Raw genomic sequence first — 22,254 nt, 5'->3', positions numbered from 1 at the left:
AGTGTTATGTTGGATTGCTTGTAACAGAATGTCAAGATTTGCTATAAATAACAACCTACATTACTTTTTCGTTGCTTTCAAGTCCAGATTCTACATATTTTAGTCTAGAAGAATTTTTTTCTCAGAATAATTTGGATTTTTACCATGAAACTAAAGTAAAGTTTATATAGGGCATCATAAAACGTTGTTTACAAACTTTAAATGCAAGTCACTTATAAAAAGTTAAGCAATTTTTTCAAAAGAAAATATGGTTACAAACACGAAGGTCAATCCTTAAAGAAGACATTTTGTCATTGAATTAAAAGAAAAATATGCCAGATTAAAAATTTAGAAACCCTGTCGTAAACTTAAACAGACTATACAGAGAATTTAAAAATTGAATCTATAACTACCCATTCCTGACTTGACGTATTGAATGTCTTCTAAGAGAGGTTTTATGGACTAAATTAAGTATGAATAATCAAATTAATTAAGTTATATGTAATTATGGAACTTTTGTGAATAAAAATACTCTATCATTAATTTTAATGAATGTTTACACAAATGATTACGAACTGCGTTTACATTATGAAAGATCAACTACTAAATTAATGTGTACATAACCTGAATTAAACGTTCATAGCAAAAGGAAACTTTTTATTAGGTAATAAGTAATGAAAGCATAAATTTAAGCAAAGCCACTGATTGTAAAAACAGGCGTAAATATAAATGTATCGTGTGCAAAAAGTCGGCTGATAATATATGTTATCCGTCGTTGAGAAGATAGTTCTTGACGTTCGACACAGATCGCTTGTTTGCGCATTGTGCTTTTTGTTTTCATCCACTTGTGATCATATTGCTTAATTTTGATTTGCAGCCTACATCATATTTCAGTAAATTTTGGAAAAATTTATACATTCAAGATTTTGTTTCAATCCATTGAATTTCAACTAGCAACTCATCAGTATGTTGAACTCACATTTTGGGAAGCCCTAGTCTACCGCACAGTTTTAATAGAATAAAAATTCGCATAAACCAGATAACATAATTGCATGAGTAATAACATTAGCAAAAATTTATAAAATGCATATGTAATGGCAAGTATGGCATAATATAACTTGATATTTCAAGGAAATGTCGTCCGAATCTATGCATGCTGAGTAAGTTATTACTCATGCAATTATATTCAATTTAACTTGTGAGATATAAATTATATGGTGTAGTCCTTTCTTTTATATAATTTATCCACAAATTGATCCCTGGATAGATCGTCTTTACACGTTTGATTTCTCATTTTTTTATTGCAAAAGGACTCGATACATTTATCATTATTTATCATTAAAAAATGAGTCATATGACCAGTCATAAAAAATGGCTAATCATATGACTCGTTTTTTTTTTTTTTTTTTTTTTTTTTTTTTTTTTTTTTAAGTTTATGTATTTTTGTAAAGTGGATGCATTTGAATAAAAATGATTAGAGGTCAGGTTGATAGACATTAGTGCTGAAAAAAACTATGATTTTCTGTAATTATTTAGATATTGAATACTCTAATTATTCAGGCATTTTTGAAATCCTATCTGTGACGAGAAATCTAGTTTTACTAAGTTGTTGCCAGAATCTTACTCGAAAATTTTACTTCGTATGGCTGTTACATAGATTTATAATAACAAAAACATAAATAAATTATTTGATGATTTGTAAACTTGTGCTCGTCTTAATGCTTTAAATATCCTCTCCATCAAAAAAAAAAAAAAAATGTTTGTTAAATTTAATTATATAAACTCGTATCCAATAAGTAACCAAATAAATTAATTTAAATATTAAAAAAGGTTTCTTTCCTGGATCCTTGAAAAAAAAAGTCAAATAGAAATTTATAAAAGCAAGATTTATCTACATAACAAACAAACAAATCCGGCATGATCTAGTGTTTAGGATACCTGGCTCTCACCCAGGAGGCCCGGGTTCGATTCCCGGTGTCAGAAGTTATTTTTAAGGCTGGGATAGCCTGGTTGGTACAGTGTTGCATTCGCGTCCCTTAAATTGCGAGTTCGAACCCCTCCGGCCGAAAATTCCCCGAATGCTTGGTGGCTGACGCGCGTATAAATCTGTCGTGGTCCCAAAGTCCTCCATGTCGAGAGTAATACCACTGGGGGTACTGGATCAGGGGTGATCGTTCTCTGATTCAGGTCTAAATTAAGATCTGTGGATGAGTGAATGAAAGGCGTGAATGAAGTCCGCCCAGTAAAAAGGGCTGTGACGTGTGTGTAGCTAAGTCGTTCTCTTGGCCCTAGATGGCGCTAGTATAAAAACAAGTGACGCTCCCCCACGGGCTTAAAATCGCTGTCTTCGTAACAGCGGGCTTGTCCATAGCAAGTGCCATAAGAAACAACAACAAACAAATAAAAATAACATAACAAGCGAAATAAGTCAAACATTGTGCTCAATCAAACAATTAGGATTATAACATAGTGCAAATCATTAAAATAAGTTGAATAGATAAATCCGTTAAAAGTTTCCAGTGTGGTGTTCAACCTATATTTAGTTTTAGTTAGTGTGAAAGTGAAAAGTTTCTTCTATCTTATTAAATTTTGACAGTGTGGTTTGATACGAAGGTGAGCATATTATCAAAAAAGTTAATAAAGCGATTCTATCCAATGATACCTTATTCATAGAATTTATTCAAGATAAAGTATTATGAAGCATACATAAATAATATGTAGGATAAATTAGCTTATTAAATTAAACAACAACTATATATAAATTGAATATAATCTGAATAACTTTGTTATTTATCTAAATAATATTGTTGTAAAATGAAATTTTATGATGATGATGATGTCGTGTCCGCGTTACCACGGAAAGGGGGTGCGGTAGTTTTTGTGGGTAAAGACCCCTGAGCACCCGAGGGCAGAAGTCTGACTTCTAGTTCACATGAAGATGACACACATACATTCGCTTGCACAACCCCTTTTTACAGGGGGGGGGGCACATTCTCACACCTGACAGAACACAGATGAAGAACAACCATGCCCGAACCGGGATTCGACCCTGGGATGCCCAGATCACGGGGAAGATGCGCTACCCCTATACCAGGACGCCGGCAATGAAATTTTATATAAAATAAAAGTGAAATTCTTGGAAATAAAAATTAATTAATAAATGCTGCATTATTATTATTATTTAAGAATGAATAGTAGCATTTTTATGATAATTATATGAATAATTTTATGGAGATAACAGTTTTAAACTTCTCTCCGAATCCTAACAGTTTTATTAAAAAAATTTTATGGAAAGAAATTTATCTTTACCATTGAAGGCCTATTGAACAGGCATGCTCCGTATCCTTTGTCTAATGTTTCGTAGTACTTTTGAATACTGCAGTTGGAAAATACCGTTGATTGGAAATATCTATAAAAAATTCATTTAAAGCATTTAGTAATGGAGTTTTCTGCAAATTTGGAATTGAATCAAAACATTTAAATAAAAATATACAAATCTTTATAAAATTTTAAATCTTTATACAGTTATTATTTTTAATGGGTTGTAGATTAATACTGTTGTACTATTATCTCATTTTAAAGTTACATGAGTATTTTGAGATGAAATTCGTAACTTCGGTTCGTTGGCGACAACTCCTCTCCGAACTTCCTCCCCCCAACTTGATGTTAGTTATTTGATTCCAGACAATTTTAACCCTTTCTGGGGTCGTGGGAAGTATACTTCCCACCAAATTCATCAATATTTGTAAGACACATTTGAAAATGCTTGACACATTTTTCAATAAGACAAACTTAGATGCTTCACTTCCCTATCTCAGACTAAACGGTGTGTCTTGATTTGTTACTTAATTATTAATTAACTAAATTTATCGAATAAGTTAAATAAAGCATTTTTTAAAGCTAATCCTAAAAATATTTTAATATGCCACGTCTAGAAAAACGTGGCGTTTTAAAGGGTTAACATGACATGGATTAGGATTTCGAATTTGCGAACATGCGGTCAAGAAATGAAATTCTGTTTCTAGGTCATCTCAACCGCATATTTTCAATAGAAAACTCCTTAAAATAAAGTAAACCTTTTTTTTTAAGTGAAAAAAATATTTTACTCATAAGATCTGCTTGTTGTCGTAAAAGAATTATTTCTTAATCCACTTCCCAATTCTATTAATAATTAAAGAGAATATAAATGTTGGCGCTCTATTGAAATGGGCTGTTAGATCAGGAGCTGCCAAATTTGGCTTAGACGTATTTTGACAATTGAGAATGAATATTTTGAAGAGTATTTTTTTAAACTAAAAGTTAATATTAAATTTTATATTTTCTCCTATATTTTAAAATTAAAAAAATCTTTTAAATTATGTTAATTTACTTGCTTGCAGTTTTTTAGTTTATCTTTAACTTTTTCTATGGAAATAAAAATTATGCTTCCCGACAAATTTATCAGTTTTTGCAGGAAGTTTTGTAGATTAGCATAAGTTCTGATAAATTTTTTTCAATAAGACATAAACTTAGGTGCTTCAGTTCCTTATTACACACAAAATGGTGGGTTTTGATTTGTTACATAATTATTAATTTACCACATTAATTAATTAAAGTAAATTTATCCAATAAGTTAAAAAAGCACTTTTTAAAGCCAATTCTAAAAATATTTTAGTATGCTATGTCTAGAAAAAAAAAATGGCCTACTAAAGGGTTAACTTGAGGCACATTCCATGGACTACGATTTCGAATTTGCGAACATGCGGGCGAGAAATGATATTCTGTCTGTAAGTCATCTCGGCTGCAGATATTCAATAAAAACTCATTAAAAATTAGAAAATCCTTTTTTTTTTCATATGAAAAAATATTCTACGTATCTGTTTGTTGTCATAAGAAATCTTAATTCACTTTTCATTTATGTTAATTACTAAAGAGAATGTGAAGGAGTTGGAGCTCTATAGAAATGTGCTGTTAGACCAAGAGCTAGAGAGCATTCAGCCTAGATATATTTTGGAGAGTGAGAATGTGTATCTCAAAAAGTGATTTTTGAAAAAATTTTAAGTAAAAATTAAACTGAATTTTGGTGTTTGCCTCAATATAATTGTCGAAAATATGTCATTACAAAAATAAGTTTTATGCCATCTTAAAATTGAAAAAAAATGGATATCTTTTCAACTGTGTTTATCTAATTGTAGTATAGTTTTTTTTAGCTTACGTTTAATTAGGTTTAAAAAATATTTTAAAACTTTTTCACAACAATTTATTTTACTCTTGTGAAAAAGTCGAATCTTTTCTATCGCAGGTACAATTATTTTATTCTTGAATTTTTCTCCATAATTTAATGATGAATATATGAAGATACAACTTATTTCCAACATAATGAATGTTTCTACTTATTGTATACGTTTAACAGACTTTTTATAATTTTGTTACAAAAGCAATTAAAATTTAGCTTCACAATTAACTAATGTTGAAACTTTTTTAAAGCGTGTCTGTTTTCAAATAGTTTTAACAAGAACATTTTTGTATTAATTGAAGTTTAATCCATCTCGCATTAAAATAAATGACACTTTTTATGTGAGATGACAGAAAATTAGGTAGATAAATAGTGCATTGAACAGATAGAAGGTAAGCGTATAAAAGACACTTTTAATATATCTATTAAATATGAAATTTAAAAATTCTGAACTGAAGAATCCTTTAGGATTAAGCTATATAAAATAATGGAAATTTTTTATAACCATTAATACTGGTGAACCAACAGGTTGCTTATAAGATTCAAAAGGAAAATATTCTGAAGTTTCGTTTAATTTGAGTAACATCTTATTTCAAAGTTACATGAGAGTTATTTTAGATAGGACTTTGGTAGTTTTGAGTTAGGGGTAGATAATGATTCATGAACTGGCATCCTCTTTTCAAATAACCATTTATACCAACCGATGGATGTTACAACTCTTAATATCTGACGAATTTCATACATGAGAAACCATACTTGTTAAATCGGATGCAAACTATTGCATAGCAACTCACTGGCACTGAATTTAAATGGATTTTTTTTAATATTCTGAAGAAATCATTTTAAATCACTAAATAAATTGAAAAATAAAATAAATTACTTCCGTTTTATTACTTCTCATTCAGTATCATTTCTATATTAACATCTGAAGGTTCAGAAAAATAAGGAAAGAATACTCACGGAATGTTATTTGACATAATGCACTGTTTATTGTTTGAACAAGCGCAATCTGAAAGAAGAAAAAATGATATTTCCAATCACTTCTAAAATTGCAGTTTAAAGGACATGCCTAGGATATTTAAATTTTCTTTATCAATAACAATTGGACTATATTAAGAATTTTCTTATCATGAGCAAAATAAACAAGCATTAAAAATAAATCAGAAAATGAATAAAAAATTAGCAATTCTTTCTTATTAATATGCGAAACACAAGAAAACAATACAACAATGATGGAAAATCTCAAACTATAATCTTTGATGAATATTCAGGCTTTAGTTAGAGCCCAAAAAGTGTCTTCAAAATTATGCTTGCTTGTCAAGGAATTCAACGAATTTAAATGCAAGAAGCTAATTTAAGGAAATTTCTTATTTTTAGATATACTTTATAAATTTTTATCAAATTTATATTTTGAGCGAATTCCCTCCATAGAAATTCCACTAGCTACCTGCAAATGTCTATAGAAAACCAGACATAACAGAAAAAACATATTACAAAGAGGATTTATTTAATATTAAACGATCTCTAAAATTATAAGTCCTGTGGGACAATAAGCTGAAATTTGAATTTCTATTAATCCTTTAAGTACATTCCATTTTTTCTTCCCTCTAATGGAACTGGCTGCCTCGAAATTATAAATTTAGAAATAGTTGCTTGTCTTTTAAAACAAATGAATTACTAGAACATTACTATAATTCCTTTATTCAGAAGTTATCGATGGTTCTAAGGGTATTAGCGAAATATTGAAATATTTCATTTATTAAAATACTTGAAATGATTTTTTTTTATGTTTATAATTCCCTTGTTTATCAAAATTAATTTATTCCATTTAAATATTTGGATTATTTATTTAAACACATAAGTGAAAGTTGTTTTCTCCTATAAATTTATTGCATATTTGCTCTCTTTAACTTCTCAAACGATAAAAATATTTTCCCCTCGAATTCCACAATATGGTGCGATTTGTTTTTAGTTTAAGGTGAATATTCGAATATGCATTTTAAAATACTATTTCCCTTGATGGATTCGGTCCACAATTTAATCTTGATCTGCAATTTTGTTGTAAACCTAATTTCTAAAAGTTTGAAGAATCTAGCATGCTCCGTTTTTTTATTGGATGACCAAATTAGCATACACATGAGCAGAATTAATGACAGACAATGCCGAGTTTTATACTACACCTAAGACGCAATTTATATCTGTAACTTCTGATGATAAAGCAATATGAAAAATTCTGTTGTGTCTTTTAGATATAATATTCATAAACACACAGACGGTGGGCAAACAACCAAACATTTTTACAGTTGATAAATTTAATAATAATAATAAAAACGGTAAAAGCTTGAAGTATAACTGCAGTCATCAAATAATAAAATTCACTCATCTAGCCTTTTGTATTCTATTATTGCGTTAAAAAAATGTTATAATAAATAGATCAAGAAGCTATTCAATTATTTGACTCAGGGCAAAAATATAATGAAGGCCAACCTTTTTCGTAATCAGAAGCCAAATTTCATGTAACTAATATGTTGCATTTTGTTGTGTAAAACCATGTGAAAAATTTCATCCACCTATCTTATTGCGTTTTTTTACACATATCATATGTGTGAATATGAGTTATCATATTCACATGATTAGTTAGTTATATTAACGACCCGTTTTTAAGCAACACTAGGGCTATTTTGGGGCGGACCTCGTAATTTTGAACCGAGTCAGATGACGTGGACGACACCTGAGCTGGCACCCCCCTCTCCACACCACGCTACACCAGAGGGAGGACGTTTGGCCTTGACGGATTTAACGTGCAACAGACCCCCTTACACGACGGTTCTTCTGTAGAATCGGGTCTCGAACCTGAAACCCTATGGCTCAAGAGCTGAGACCTTACCACCAGGCCACTGCGGCCCATATTCGCATGGAAACGGGCAGAAGGCAATCGATAGGCAGATCTCGGCCAGAATTGGATGATGATAACAATTTTGAAATAATCATCTGTTTTTTTTTAATTATTGTCCTAAAAAGCACAATCATATATAATTTAAAAAATAATTTTTTTTCTCGCAGATTAAAATACTGAGATTGATCAAATTCTCGAGATCGTATTTTTCCATGATTGCTTTACTTGTTTTAATTATTATGCGAAAATGTAAAAATATATTCATTCAAGCATCAATCAAAAATATTTACTAAGATAAAAATATTTAAAAATAGTTACTAAAAATATTTTTGCAAGGATTAATTAGAATTTCTATTCTACCTCTGATGCGCAAATCAAAAATAATTATTTGCATACCTGCATGATCGTGGACCATCCCAAGATTGTGTCCAATCAAATGAGCTAATATAAGGGCAGTTATATGAAACTGGTAAACATCAGTAACCTGAAAAAAAATCCTTTATATTATAATTATATAATATAAATTCTTTTCATAATTCATATAATATAAATTCTATTCATAATTTATATAATATAAATTCTATTCATATAATTCTTTTATATAATTAATAAAATTTATTATAATTAAAATAACTTCAGTCAAAAACAGAAACTTAATTGAGTATCATCCTCATTCTTTAATACGTATTTTCTATGATTTAGTTACTCTTAATGCGTATTTAACGTCTCTTGAATGATTTTAGGAGTTATGAATTTCTTTTTTATTTTATCGTATATGACGAATACAAAGAATAAATATAGTAAACAACAACAACAACAAAAATATAGTTTGGGACCTTGACGAATCATTTGGTTTCAGTCCTCCCCGAACTAGAGAAACACATTTTTAAAAATTATGTTTGTTGTGAACACGATAAAACAAAAAAACCTTTCTTCTAGACGTATTAAATTTGATACATTGTCTTTACACGGAAATTGTAAATTTCTATCAAATCTCGGATGAATTCAGTGGAAGTATGTGTCAAACTATTCTTGGTTAATACGAAAATTAGAAGTCAAAAGATCTGGATGGATAAAATTTGACACACACATTTAGTACCTAAAGAGCAGGTATGTATAAAATAGAAACCAAGTCTTTAGGAAGATTCACAAGTATCTAAATGTGATAACTCAGAAAGCGCAATGACTTGAATATGTAAAATGTGGTATGCGATTGTGTAACTATGATTGTAATTATTTGTTCAATTTTCTATTTCAAACGATCTGAAAAAGTATCAAAAATACAAAATACATATATGCTGTCAAAAAATCAAAAATACATCTACAAATCTTAAAAATAAATATTCATTTATCTGGTGCTTGTTTAAGAACCACATCTCAGCGATTAAACGTCAAAGATCATATTCTAATAGTTTGTCTTGACTGTTGTTCGTCAGACCCTTTAAAAATACACAAGTATATTCATAAGAAAGTATGCTTAAACGTTTTGGAGAGACAGCTCCCTCTCTTTGGGGAGACCCCTATATTTTGTGGTATTACTCCCTTTAATTGGCTGGCATATTGATTGGATCATGTGACGTCCTTCAAAAAAAAACCCCACTCAGAATGCTCTACAGCGCTGACAATTAGACTAGGATGTACTAAATATACCAAGTAATTTCTACGGTAATTTCTAATTAAAAAAACTTTCCGAATAAAGACAGCGAAATTATTGACTTTGATTGACAGTGTTGTTTAAAGCATTATATGAGAGGGTAATATTTAAACAACATTGTTTCTCAATCATTAAATTATTCTACACTTATAAAAGGAAGTGTTTGTGTGTGTGTGTGTGTGTGTGTGTGTGTGTGTGTGTGTGTGTGTGTGTGTGTGTGTGTGTGTGCGAGTATCCTCTGTAGAACAGACCATTTTATTTAATTCCTTAAAATTTAGCACAGATATGCTTTAGAAAGTGGTGACTGTATAAATCAAAACGAGCTTTTAAAATTTTAATTAAAATTTTCAATTTATTTAAAATTAAGCTGAATTTCTGCATTTTTCCGCGATAACTTCCGGAAATAAAACTGTATAAAAATATTTTTCATACAGTTAACATTCGAGACATTATCTTTTCAATAAAATTAAGTAAGCAGCTGTATAATTTTCCCTTAAATTTTGACAATTTTTTTAATAACACTCAGAAATAAATCTCACTATTTCAATGAAATTTAAACTGTTTTTATTGCCTCATCACAAATCTAATTACTTGATTTCCTTCCATTGTTGAAAGCTAAAAAAGAAAGTCAGCTAAACATCTAATCAATTTATTGAGGAATCTAAAATTGGAATTGCATAGCTTTTAAAGAAAAACTATAATTCCAAATAGTTTACCCAGGCACCTAAGTTTTTAATCGCACTGTAATGGGACTCGACTCCATTAGGAAAGATCATACATGCAATAAACAGAACAGGTATAAGAGTATTACAATAATACGATTTTATTGTCTGCCATTATTTGGTGTTTAAAGTGATTGCTAATGAATTATTAACATTGAATTAAGTATAAGAGATTTAATTGAAATTAAAGGCTGTCAGTATTTCCGGCGAATTAACTGGTCATGGAAAGTGATAAGTATGATTATAAATAAATTACTTTTTCTCCAAAAAAAGTTTTTTTTTAATCAATTATTCGCGACTGGTTCCAATTAACCCGAAAAACTTCCCTTTTGCATCTATGTATATGCTATACCAACTAGAATGGACTTCATCTAAAAACTGATATACGCTTCGAATTACTACTAATTGTTCGAATACAAATTGCCAAGAAACTAGATTCTTTTGTGTGTGTGTGTGTGTGTGTGTGTGTGTGTGTGTATATATATATATATATATATATATATATATATATTCTAGACTAGTTAGGATATACACTATCTAAAATTTGTCATGTCTGTGCTCAAATTATTGTTAATAACTAATTTTATATACATTCCTACTAATAAATAATTTGTACATTCTTAAAATTTTTTAATCAGGTTATAAAAATAATTAAAGAAAATAAACAAATATTAAAATAATAATTGAATTACAAATATTGTCAAAATAACCAAAGTAAAATGTTTTAGAAAGGATCATACACTTGTTATGCCTACAGCTTTGGCTGTGCAAATAGTATCCACATTAGCTAAGCCTTTTCTGCTCGCTTTAAAATGCAACCCCCTAGAAAATATGAAAAGAAACAAAATTAGAGAGTTTGTAGAAACGCCTTTTACATATGATTAGAAATGCATTCACACAATTTCTATTTATTAAAACATCAGTCATAATCGTAGCTCATACACTCCTAACCTGTGACAGACATATCCATTGGCGTGCGAATGACACTATTTAGAGATACTCGAAAATAGGGCTGGTAATGGTAGAAAACAGAAAACAAAGAAATTAACTGAAAAAAGAATGTAGAATGCTGTTTTTCTAAGCTCGTGTGAAAAAAGAACTATGTAAATCAGAAAAAATTTTGAGTAACAGTGAAAGTAAAATACTAAAAGCTCGGTGTTAAGTCAACAAACATTTAAAATCCATCAAGAACGTAGAAACTGTGGAAAAGCACACGGATGTTATGATTATGTTAATAAAAAGTACCGCAGTAAATTCGATGTAACTGTAGATACGAGATTACCTCTGACTTCATTTGAATAACAACTAAAAATGAAGGTGAATTTGTGTACATGTATTTGCATTGGCGCTCTGCAGACCAGACCATGTGACTTGGAGCAATCAAATGTGACACATATATACTTTGGAAAGTAGGAAAATGTGCATCCCGGTACGTTTTTGAAATCTTTAATTAGAGTTTTAATGAAAAATTAAGCTGCATTTTGGAGGTTTCCTGAAATAATTTCCGAAATTGTTATTGCAAAAAAATAACTTTTACATTGTTTCCATTCTTAAAAAAATGATCGTTTTAATGATATCAGTTAAATAACCATGCATATTTTTTTTTCTGATTTTAAGAAATTTAAAAAAATATTTTTTTGCCTGATTTCCAACAATATATTACATTGTCGACCCGAATTAAAACCAGTTATTTTACCAAATATTTAATAGCAGGTTTTTTTCCTTCATTGAAAGACAAGGAATAAGGATTCAATTTGATATCTATGCAGTTATTACTTGCATTATCAACCAAATGACGAATTTGTGAATAAAAAATGAATTTGAAATGCTGCGGAAGTTAAAAGTGCGCTGAATTATTGCGTTATTACGTTTTTAATAGTGCTATGATGTAATGGATGTAATGGGACTAAGTAAGTTTATATACACGATGAACAGAAAATATGTAAAACTATTAAAACAACATAATTTCATTATCTGACAATTTGACGGAATCATGGACATAAAATTATGTCAAAGCGATTTAACTGAAATGAAATCTAATCAATATATGCGGCTAACCAGATGGTCACCAAAAGCGGCTAGTGATTTTATAAAGTTCAGTGATTGTACTGAAATCTTTTTCCGCATGATTGTCGAGTAATTGTAAGTTAATTTTCAATATGAGTAATTGTAAGCTTTCATCATAAATTAGCCTACCTAAAGGTTAATTTTATGATTATAATGCTTTGCCGGTTGCTTTAGCCGTTTAAATTCTATAAAAGACAACGAAATCATTTTCATTAGTAACCAAAATTAATAGTTGTGATCTCAATAAAGGTCCGTCTCTATCATTTGAATAAAAATACTTTTTTAAGCCTAAATTATGCATACAAACCAATGTCTCCTAACTGTGTCAGCGAAGTGTTAAAACTAAATATGAAATTATTCAAATGCAGTTTTCATTTGTTACATGGTGATATCAATATTATCATAAAAAATGGAAAATAAAAAATACATGGCATAATTTTATTGATTCGAATCATTTTTACTAATCTATGCATTTAATTTATTTAATTTTAACTATGCATTTTTTACATTAATGGATATTTATTTAGAGAAGAGAAGGATAGGGATATTCAAAAATTTAAAACTAAAATATTCAAGGTGTACAATATGAAATAAAGGTCGGGAATCACTGACCTAGTAATCCAGACAAATTGCCGTAAAAAGTAATAAAATGTGGAAGAAAATATGTAATAATAATTTTATTGGTTTTAAGTTGTTGAGTTGGCTAACCAAAACAGATTTATGAAGTTGCTCATGGATAATTGACTAGATAAGAGGGAAAGGATAGAAAATAAAACATGGGTATTTCACGTTTAAATAAAGGCTATTAATCAAGGAGAAAAAACATGAAGCAAAAAGTTGCAGGTTTTAAAAAATACTTGCGAAATGAACTTCAAAACATTATGTTAGCTAAATAAGACCATGAGTAAAATTAAAAAAAAAAAAAAAAAAAAAAACTGTAAAGCAATATTTGGAATTTCCCTAAGAAACATAAAAGGGTATAACTGGTTAATATATCAAATCGATATCTCCATTATTTTTTCTTAAAAAATAACTACTTGGTTGGAATAAAAAGATCGTCAGAATATACCTATAAGTATTTACATAAGATAAGATACCATGAATCAGAATTTGCAAATCCAACAGAAAAAAAAATCTTATTCTAAAATTCTACGATTTCAAATAATATAATAATGGTCAGTTTTCAAAAAAAAAAAAAAAAAAAAAGTGGCAAAAATTAAATTTAGAAAAGAAAACAAGTTGTAACATTTTGGAGAATTATTCTCTAAAAACTATAAAACTTAGTGTTTGCGAGCGGTTGCATTTAAAATGGTTAAAAAAAGTTGAAAATAAAAATTGATAAAATTTTAATTAATAAATCCGAATTCGTTTTCGGATGATATTTGCATCCTGAATGTTAAGGTGTTTCGAGAATCCGTCACCATAAAATAAAACTTTTTTTTCCTTGTTTTTCAAATTTAATTTTCGCTACTTGTTTGTGAAAATGCACCAATATAATGCCTTTTAAAATCATAGAATAACACATTTAGAATAGGATTTTTTTTTCTATCCGCAATTCGAACTGTTAGAAACATACTTATAGATATTTTTGGACTAATCTGCAATTGAATTTTTCAAAATAAAACGTAGATACCTTTTTGAAATTTTGACCAGTTATTCTCTTCTATGTATCATGCTATGCTGAAATTTTTACTCAAATATAAATAAAATGAAGAATATTTCTCCACATATGTACTTTTTGAAAAATTTGCTTAATCAAACTATCATATCGTTATTTATAAGTCTATTAAGATCTACAACTTTTTAGTTAAAATTTTTCCACTTAGTTTAATAGGTTTTTATCAGTGTTTCAATTTCCCCCCCCCGTCCTCCCAGTAACATACCGTGTATAAATTTAAAAATCTATTTTCGATGGCCAACACAACAAATTAAATCAACACATACTTATTAAATAGTATAGTACTGTAATTGCACTGAATATAAACGCAGTGTTATATTATTTTTACTTTCTCGTATATGTAGTTCAGAGAAAGTATTGTAATCGTCAAAAAATTCGAACACGAGATTTTGATTAATTGCTACGTTTCAGACTTCTTTCAGTTCTTTTAAAAAAATGTCTGTCTGGCCGTCTATCTATGACAAAAATAACTCAAAAACACTTCGAGTTAGGTGGATGAAATTTGGTATACACCAAATTTTTAGAACTCTATCAAATTTTGAGCTAAATTCGTTCTGAAAAAATCTGTCTGTGCGGTTGTTCGAATATAAATTAGTACAATAACTACAAAATGAAGAGAGCTAGATGGATAAAATTCGGTACATATTCGGAATCTACATTTTAGAAATATATCCATTTTGAGTTTATTCAACGAGGAACTGACAGTTTGTCGGTCTTTACCTTCAGAAACATGGGAACGCGATAACAGAAAAATGCATTGATTTAAACATATCAAATTTGGTATATGATTTTGTGATTGCAAAATGTAGTACGCTATTGCCATTCACGGTGTACTTTGCATAACACCTTTATGAGAGAGTATGTGAGAGACTTTTAGGTAGACCACTCACTTTGGTTCTTCACTATTTTCCTTCAAGTTTTAAAATTGAATAAGTATTGATGATTTTGTCAAATTAAAAATACCAGACAAAGTTATGTACTTTTTCCATAGCAAAGTACAACTCTACTAATCTACAGATGAAATATGATTGCTACTAGTTACCTTGCAAAACATTTTTCAGTTCGAAATATTATTCCAATCAGGCATTTAAAAAAATTATTTCCCCAATAATTATGTTGAAGACATTTTTTTAGTTGCTTAATGCCATTGAAGGTTTGACAGTGGAAAATGAAAGCAGCGTAAAGGGTCTCCCCGAAACTTTCTTGTATACTCTCCAAAAAATATCAATAATTATTAACTGGATGCTACTGACGAAAACACTTACAAAACGCGTACTCGCGAAAACGCACGCTTCTGAAAGAAATCAGGAACGTGCGATATTTGATGATTTGTTTAGAGATTAATTGTTGGGATTTTATTAATACAAAAATACTCGAAAACTGAATATGTATTTTGGAAGCCTTTTATCTACCGACTGAAAATAACGTTTGGCACAAAATTATGCTTACAGTTTGCAAAATAGCATACCAAATTTCATAATATTTATTACATTTTTATAGCGTTTATGTAATAGAGAAAGTAGTGACTGATAGACAATTAAGCTTTTAGCAGATATAGTTCAGAATTTGACAAAAATCTACGCTTTAAAAGAATAAAATTTTGCACCGAATTTGTTGTACCGTTGTTTTTGAATTATCACGTTATATATGCAAACAGAAGAACAGACGGATTAACTGTCAATATGATGTGCGAATTCAATTCCAAATTTGATACAAAGGTGGGATGAAAAATTTCCGGCCGGACCTAGGGGTGGCGCTTCCGGAATTACTTTGACTAAAGCACTTCAAAGTGCCATCTTTGTTTGATACTTCTTGATTATTTTTTGTGTTTGGTAAGATTTGTGTTTGGTTGTTTTTATACTGTGCTGTTTTAAAATGTTCTTCTGTATCTTTCAGCCGAGTATGGAGAAAACTGAAGTGCAAGCTGTAATAAAATATTTTTTTTATAAATGGCTCATCTCCGACAGATATTAAAATTGAGTAAGATACTACACTGGGGGAATCTACTCTTCATTTAAAACTGTTAAAACATGGGTTGCAGACTTTAAATGTCGTTGAAAAGCACTTTGGTTTGTCTGGAAAACCAAAATCAGTCACTATAGATGAAATCGTTAGAAAAGTTCACCAAAATATTAGAAATGTTCTCCTATTGAAATCGACAGAGTTTGAAGAGTCTGTTGGTCTATCCACAGAACGACCACATCATATTTTAATCGATATCTGGATATGGGAAAGTTGTCAGTAAGATGGGTGCCGCATTTGCTGACTTTGGCGCGTTTTGCTGAAGCGCATGGCGATATCGGAGCCGTACAATTGAGACCCAACCGATTTCTTGCGACCTTTCGTTACTGTGGATGAGACATGGATCCATCACTATACTCCAAAAACCAAACAACAGTCAAAACAGTGGACAGCGAAAGACAAATCAATACCACAAAAAGCAAAATGTGCGTCATTTGTTGGAAAGTTTATGATAATAGTTTTTTGGGATGCTAAGGGAATTTTCTAATTGGATTATCTAGAACAAATCAGGACCATCAATACTGAATATTATGCTAATCTTTTGGATAAATTGCATTCCAAAATGAAAGAAAAAAGGCTATGTTTGGATAAGAAGAAAGTCCTGTTTCACCAGGACAATGCTCCCGTCCACAAGGCTGTCATCGTGATGGCAAAATTGCATCTTGCACCCTATTATCCTGATATAGTCCCCTCGGACTATAGTCTCTTTCCAACCTGGAAACATTTCTGCCTGGAAGGAAATTCTGTTCAAATACCGATGTCATCTCAGCGACGAATGCCTACTTTGAGGCCTTAGAAGAAAGCTCTTAAAGAGAGGACGTCCAAATAATTGTATATCTTTGGAAAGAGACTACGTTGAAAAATAAAGCAATCATTAAACATATATTTTTTCTTTTTCTTTTTAAGCTGGGAACCTTTCTACCCACAATCGTACTATCAATATTTTAGTTGTTTAGTTTGAATCATCTAGTTTCCTTTGTTTTGTAATCATTGTGGTGATTTATATTTTAGCAGCAGAATAAACAGATTTCCCCTGTATGGATTTTTTTCAAAGTCTGATAGAAAAATACAAATGTTGAGATAAATTCCAACCGTTTATCTCAAAGCGTTTTTGAGCTATTGTGTTCATAGGCAGACAAATGGACGTAATGTCAAAAATGTGTTTTTAGGATTCGGGATGTGGAAATTTGTCAACGTTTTCATTCAAATTTCTCGACGATCAGAATACTTTCTCATGTATATTTAGCTCAAGAGAAAGTTAAAAAGAATATGGAATGTTCTTCAATCGAATTTATTGAATACTCCCATATGAAGATATCACTTACAATGAGTGATGGAAAACAGGCTCGCATAAAATAAGTAACCTATTGTTTTTTTATTTCATTTATAGTTCAATCAAACTTGTAAAAATTGGTTCTAAAATTGATAGCATCTTATTTTAAGTATTTTTTAAAAAGAATAATGGCGCATTAATTGCCCGCCACCACGTAAACAGAACACCGGGGCATTTATCTATGACTATAAAGTAATAACATGTGGATTAAAAATAGTAGATTACAGCGGACGTTTTGATTAGAGAATTTAAACTAGCTGACATATTAAATATCGTGTATTGAAACGAGGAGTCCTCCTTTTAAATCTATTCTTATCTATTGTAGGATAAAACTTCAAACGAGAAGTTTGGTCTTAAAAAAGAGCTGAAAATAAATCACCTCTCAGGCGTCTGCTAAGCAAGCAACTATCAGCTCCAATCTTGAGTAATTCTTGTGGAGTTACTCCATTTAATGTGACTGAAATGGGTAATCAATTATAGGTTGCATTTTTTGAATAAGCTATTAGTTTTAGATAATTTTAGCTAGGACACGATGTTGTTGGAAAGAAAGAGTTTATTAGATAATCTTCAATCTAATTTGATGTTTTGAAACTATGCGCATATACAGCAGATAATTAAATAACACCTGAAATGATGCAATTTAGAAGCGATTAATGATCCTTTTTAACTCCGTAGTCCTACTAGAAATGCTCAAATTTTATTCACGTACAGAGAAGGTGTAAAATATGTACTTTGAATGCAACTGAATTTTACGACTAATCAGGTGCAATTTTGTTCAGTATAAACGATCAATTTTAGAGATTTTCAGTCTGACTACTGTATATTTTAAATTACGATGTATGCTTATAGAATGACGAATGCAGTTTTTATGCGGGAAAACATACATTGTTTGCATTTTATTTACGTCCTAATATTTTTTTTATTAACATTACTGAGTCAATGCGAAGAAGAATGAGATTGTCCAAATTCTGCTTTTTACTTTCCTGCATATGAATTATACAAATTATACAAGAAAGTATTTCAGTTGCATTAATGTTCCTTTTAAAGAAACTCTAAGGCTATTTTGGAACGGACTTCGTAATTTTGAAGAGCAGTCAGATGAAGAGGATAACAACTGGGCTGGCAACCCCTCTCCAAATTTCTGCACAGCACGAACGGGAGGTCGTTTCGCTCCGACCCCAGATCCACTTACACGGCGGTTCCTTAGTGGAGTCGGGTCTCGAATTTGAAACCTTCTCGTTTCGAAGTCGAGATCTTACCACCAGGCTGCCGCGGCTCACAAAAAAGTATCGTAAACGTTAAAAAGGTTCGACTTTTAAATTTTGATGAATCTTCATGTTTCTTGCTTTGTCTGAATACGAAAAAGTTATTTTTTGAGTTACATTTGTCTATCAGCGAGAATGATAATTTAAAAACATATTCAACTAGACGTATGAAAATTTGGTATGCTGTCTAACACTAAATATGTACATTTCTATCAAATTTTAAGTGTGTGAATGCAAGAGGATATGGTTACAAAATGCAAAGAACTAGATAAATAAAATTTTACGTGCTGTTTATGCATATTAAATATATATTTGTCACATTTTGTACCAGATTTGGACAGACTAGCAGGAATGGTCTCCGTAAACCTTTCTCTCATACTCTCTAACAAAGGTCTTATTTCCTTCCATCGTATAAAATTATAAACCTTGAAAAAAGCTACGAATGCTTTGCATGACAATGGCGAACAACAGTTAGGAAATATTTTCACGAATTTCGCAATTTTATTGAATCTATGGTTATATATATTTCGATTCATCATTGGCATTTAGACTAGGTACCCAAAAAAATGTGCCAAATTGTGTAGGTACCAAATTTTGTGTTTTAAGCATGTTGTTTCCAACCATTGAAAGCAAAATTTCTAAAAGAAATACTCTTGTAATCATAAAATCCTATACCAGATTTCATACATTTACGTCACATACATTTCATATATTTACAGATTTCATTTCATACATTTACAGATTTCATACATTTAAGTCGCATACATTTCATACATTTAAGGTTTTAGAGTTATCCTGTTTACACATTTGCGATAGCACAGACCGACAGACAGTTAATTCTTTGAGGCTTCTACTTTTTAGTTGTTAAATTTGTGTTTTAAATTTCACTTATCTAGACCTCTTTGTTTTGAAGTTATCGTGTAAACTTATATTTAGGTATACAGATAGACGTTCTCTGAATGGATTTTGTTCAAAATTTAATAGAAATCTACAAATTTAGTGTAGAGATCAAATTTCATCCATTTAGTTCAAAGCGCTTTTGAGTAATCTTTGTCACAGATAGATAAACGAACATAATACTCAAAATGGGTTTTTCGAACTCTAAAAGATTTAAAACTTCGAAATTCGTCAAAATGTAAAGTTCGAATTTTTTAACGATTACAATACGTTCTCTATATTTCGTATAGAGAAGTTATAAATGTGCTACTTCCGATAGAGTTACCAGAATTAAAATGATCATCGTTAACGTCTGGCGTTTTATTTTATAGCGAATTGATTGGAAAATATTTCACCCGATTTTCTTCCTTCGCAGTATTTTCACCTTCATGAAATTCACAGAGTTTCTATGTAATTTTTTTTTTTATTTTGGCTTATATACAAGTTTTCAATTCTGGGAAAATGTTTGAAAAATAACGTACCCTCGACTTATACAAGAATCAAGCTTATTTTCGAAAATATATGGCGATTTGGAAAAAATTTCTTCCACCTCAAAAATTTTAAAATTCATTGCTAGAGGTCAAAAATATGAAGTTTCATCCAAATCTTCAGGTTAAAATTATGATACAAATTGATGATTGTATTACTTTCTTTTTACAGTTTCCGTGTCTGAGGATTTAAAAATATTTCTACAACGAAGCATAAGTTATTAATATAGAAATCCATGCTTAGAGGCAGATATGTTTTTCTCCACCTTCCTTAATCAGATTAATTTAACTTTAAAGTTAAAATCCAGAACAACGTCGATAAACTATTTAAAGCATCATGAAGATGTGACACGTTTCCCTCATAAGTACATTTTAAATGGAAGTAATAATCCTTTGGAAGAGTAAAATTTTTTTATTTTTCAGTAATTTTCGAAGCATTTAAATCAAATACTTTCCTCAAAGTTTACAAAAACAGTATATGGCGCTTCAGACACTTTCATTTGGTTCAAATCACTGAAATGTTTGAACTTGTATTGCATGTTTTTCTAGGAAAGCGGTAGCAAGATATAACTGAAATTAATATTTCACTTCATTATTAATATAAATGAAAAGGATAATATTTAATATTAATAAAATTATATTAAATTTAGTTTTTTAATATAATTCAAAGGGGTGGAATTTTTACGTTGTGTATAAATATTTCAAACTACAATAAGGAAGATTTTAAACTTTTACTGTTTTAAAATAAATTGGCTGTACTTTCGCGGGAGTTTTTACTATCCCTAGATTAATTTGTTCAAAGAAGATCAAATGAATAGAGAGAAAAAAAAATTAAAAGCTATTAAATGGCGAAAGCAAAAATTTATTTCAATTCAAAATGCTTCCTTTCGGAATGCTTTATCTTCTTGGATTAAAATAAATACTGTAGACTTTAGAAAATAGCTATTAAAAATTCGTTCATTATATGAATGCGCATTACTGAGAATCTCAAAACGTTGAAAAGGTTTTATGCATTATAATATTAATCGTACTAAAATCGTACTTTTATATAAAGGATATTAAGCACGAACATATTTTCATTTTGAGTAAAACCAGGCATATCAACTAGCTGTAATTAAATTTGTTGAACTGCACGATTCATTTTAACGTGTATTCCCACAAGTGCCACAGTCTTCTCATTTGTAGATACATATTCTTGTAATTGGAGTTGATTTTTGTTAGCTAACTAACTGATCCTTTTGTTTCGTATTTTCTATTACATGCTTATTTTATACTGTCAGATATCATACTTCCCTTTAAATTAATCTCTCTCATGTAATGATCATTTATTTATACGACATCATATATACTTGTTTAGTTTAGTTATATTAGCATTCTAATTTAAGGCAATACTCTAGCTATTAAGGGACTGAACATAGTTTGAACAAATGATGAGGTGGAAATTTCAACTGTCACATTCTACTCCAAATTTCCGTGCCACAGCAGAGGAAGAATGTTTTGGCCACAGAATCGGATTTATCATGTCCCGGGCCCACATATATGATGGAATTTCAGTGCAGTCAATTTTTCAGTGGATGGAATTTCAGTGGAGTCAATTAGGTCACAAGTACTCATATCATAATTACAAGAGCACTTTAATACACAATTTAGCAGAACTTATCTGAATAAAAGGGTACCTGTTTTCTTAAAACTCATACTGAAATATATTTTATCATACAAATTGTGGATTCAAGAATTGAATAAAATAAATATTGATATATGTGCTATAATTTATGTTCTATCGTACTATCATTTTAAGATAATTTACTTGAAAAAAAAAACTTTTAAGATTAGCTAAAAAGACTTCTTTGAGTTGTAAATAGGCATTTTAATTTCTTATATAAGAGAAATACAAAAAGAATTGTAATTGAAAAAAAAAATGACTTCGTGATTTTGAAGAATTATCATGTTTCAGATCCACCTGACCGAAAAACAAAATTAAAATAATGCCAAGGCACAT

The 22,254-nt window shown here is 29.9% G+C and overlaps 1 protein-coding gene and 1 non-coding gene across 2 annotated transcripts in view; one reads left to right on the top strand and one right to left on the bottom strand.

The window, feature by feature from the left end:
- Window positions 1–22,254, bottom strand: part of LOC129988522 (zinc metalloproteinase-disintegrin-like batroxstatin-3) — a 122,731-nt gene that overhangs the window by 45,337 nt on the left and 55,140 nt on the right. Inside the window, exons 12-15 of the mRNA XM_056096768.1 lie at window positions 11,207–11,288; window positions 8,487–8,574; window positions 6,155–6,203; window positions 3,289–3,388 (exon numbers count right to left, since the gene is read on the bottom strand). Of these exons, the coding sequence (XP_055952743.1) occupies window positions 3,289–3,388; window positions 6,155–6,203; window positions 8,487–8,574; window positions 11,207–11,288 (319 nt within the window). The remainder of the gene's footprint in view (window positions 1–3,288; window positions 3,389–6,154; window positions 6,204–8,486; window positions 8,575–11,206; window positions 11,289–22,254) is intronic.
- Trnae-cuc (transfer RNA glutamic acid (anticodon CUC)) lies at window positions 1,891–1,962 on the top strand. Its single transcript has one exon. It is a non-coding gene; the product is annotated as a tRNA-Glu (tRNA).

This window comes from Argiope bruennichi, chromosome 10 (assembly GCF_947563725.1).
Source record: "Argiope bruennichi chromosome 10, qqArgBrue1.1, whole genome shotgun sequence".
Classification (NCBI taxonomy): domain Eukaryota; kingdom Metazoa; phylum Arthropoda; class Arachnida; order Araneae; family Araneidae; genus Argiope; species Argiope bruennichi.
This window is presented reverse-complemented; position numbering and strand designations above follow the sequence as displayed.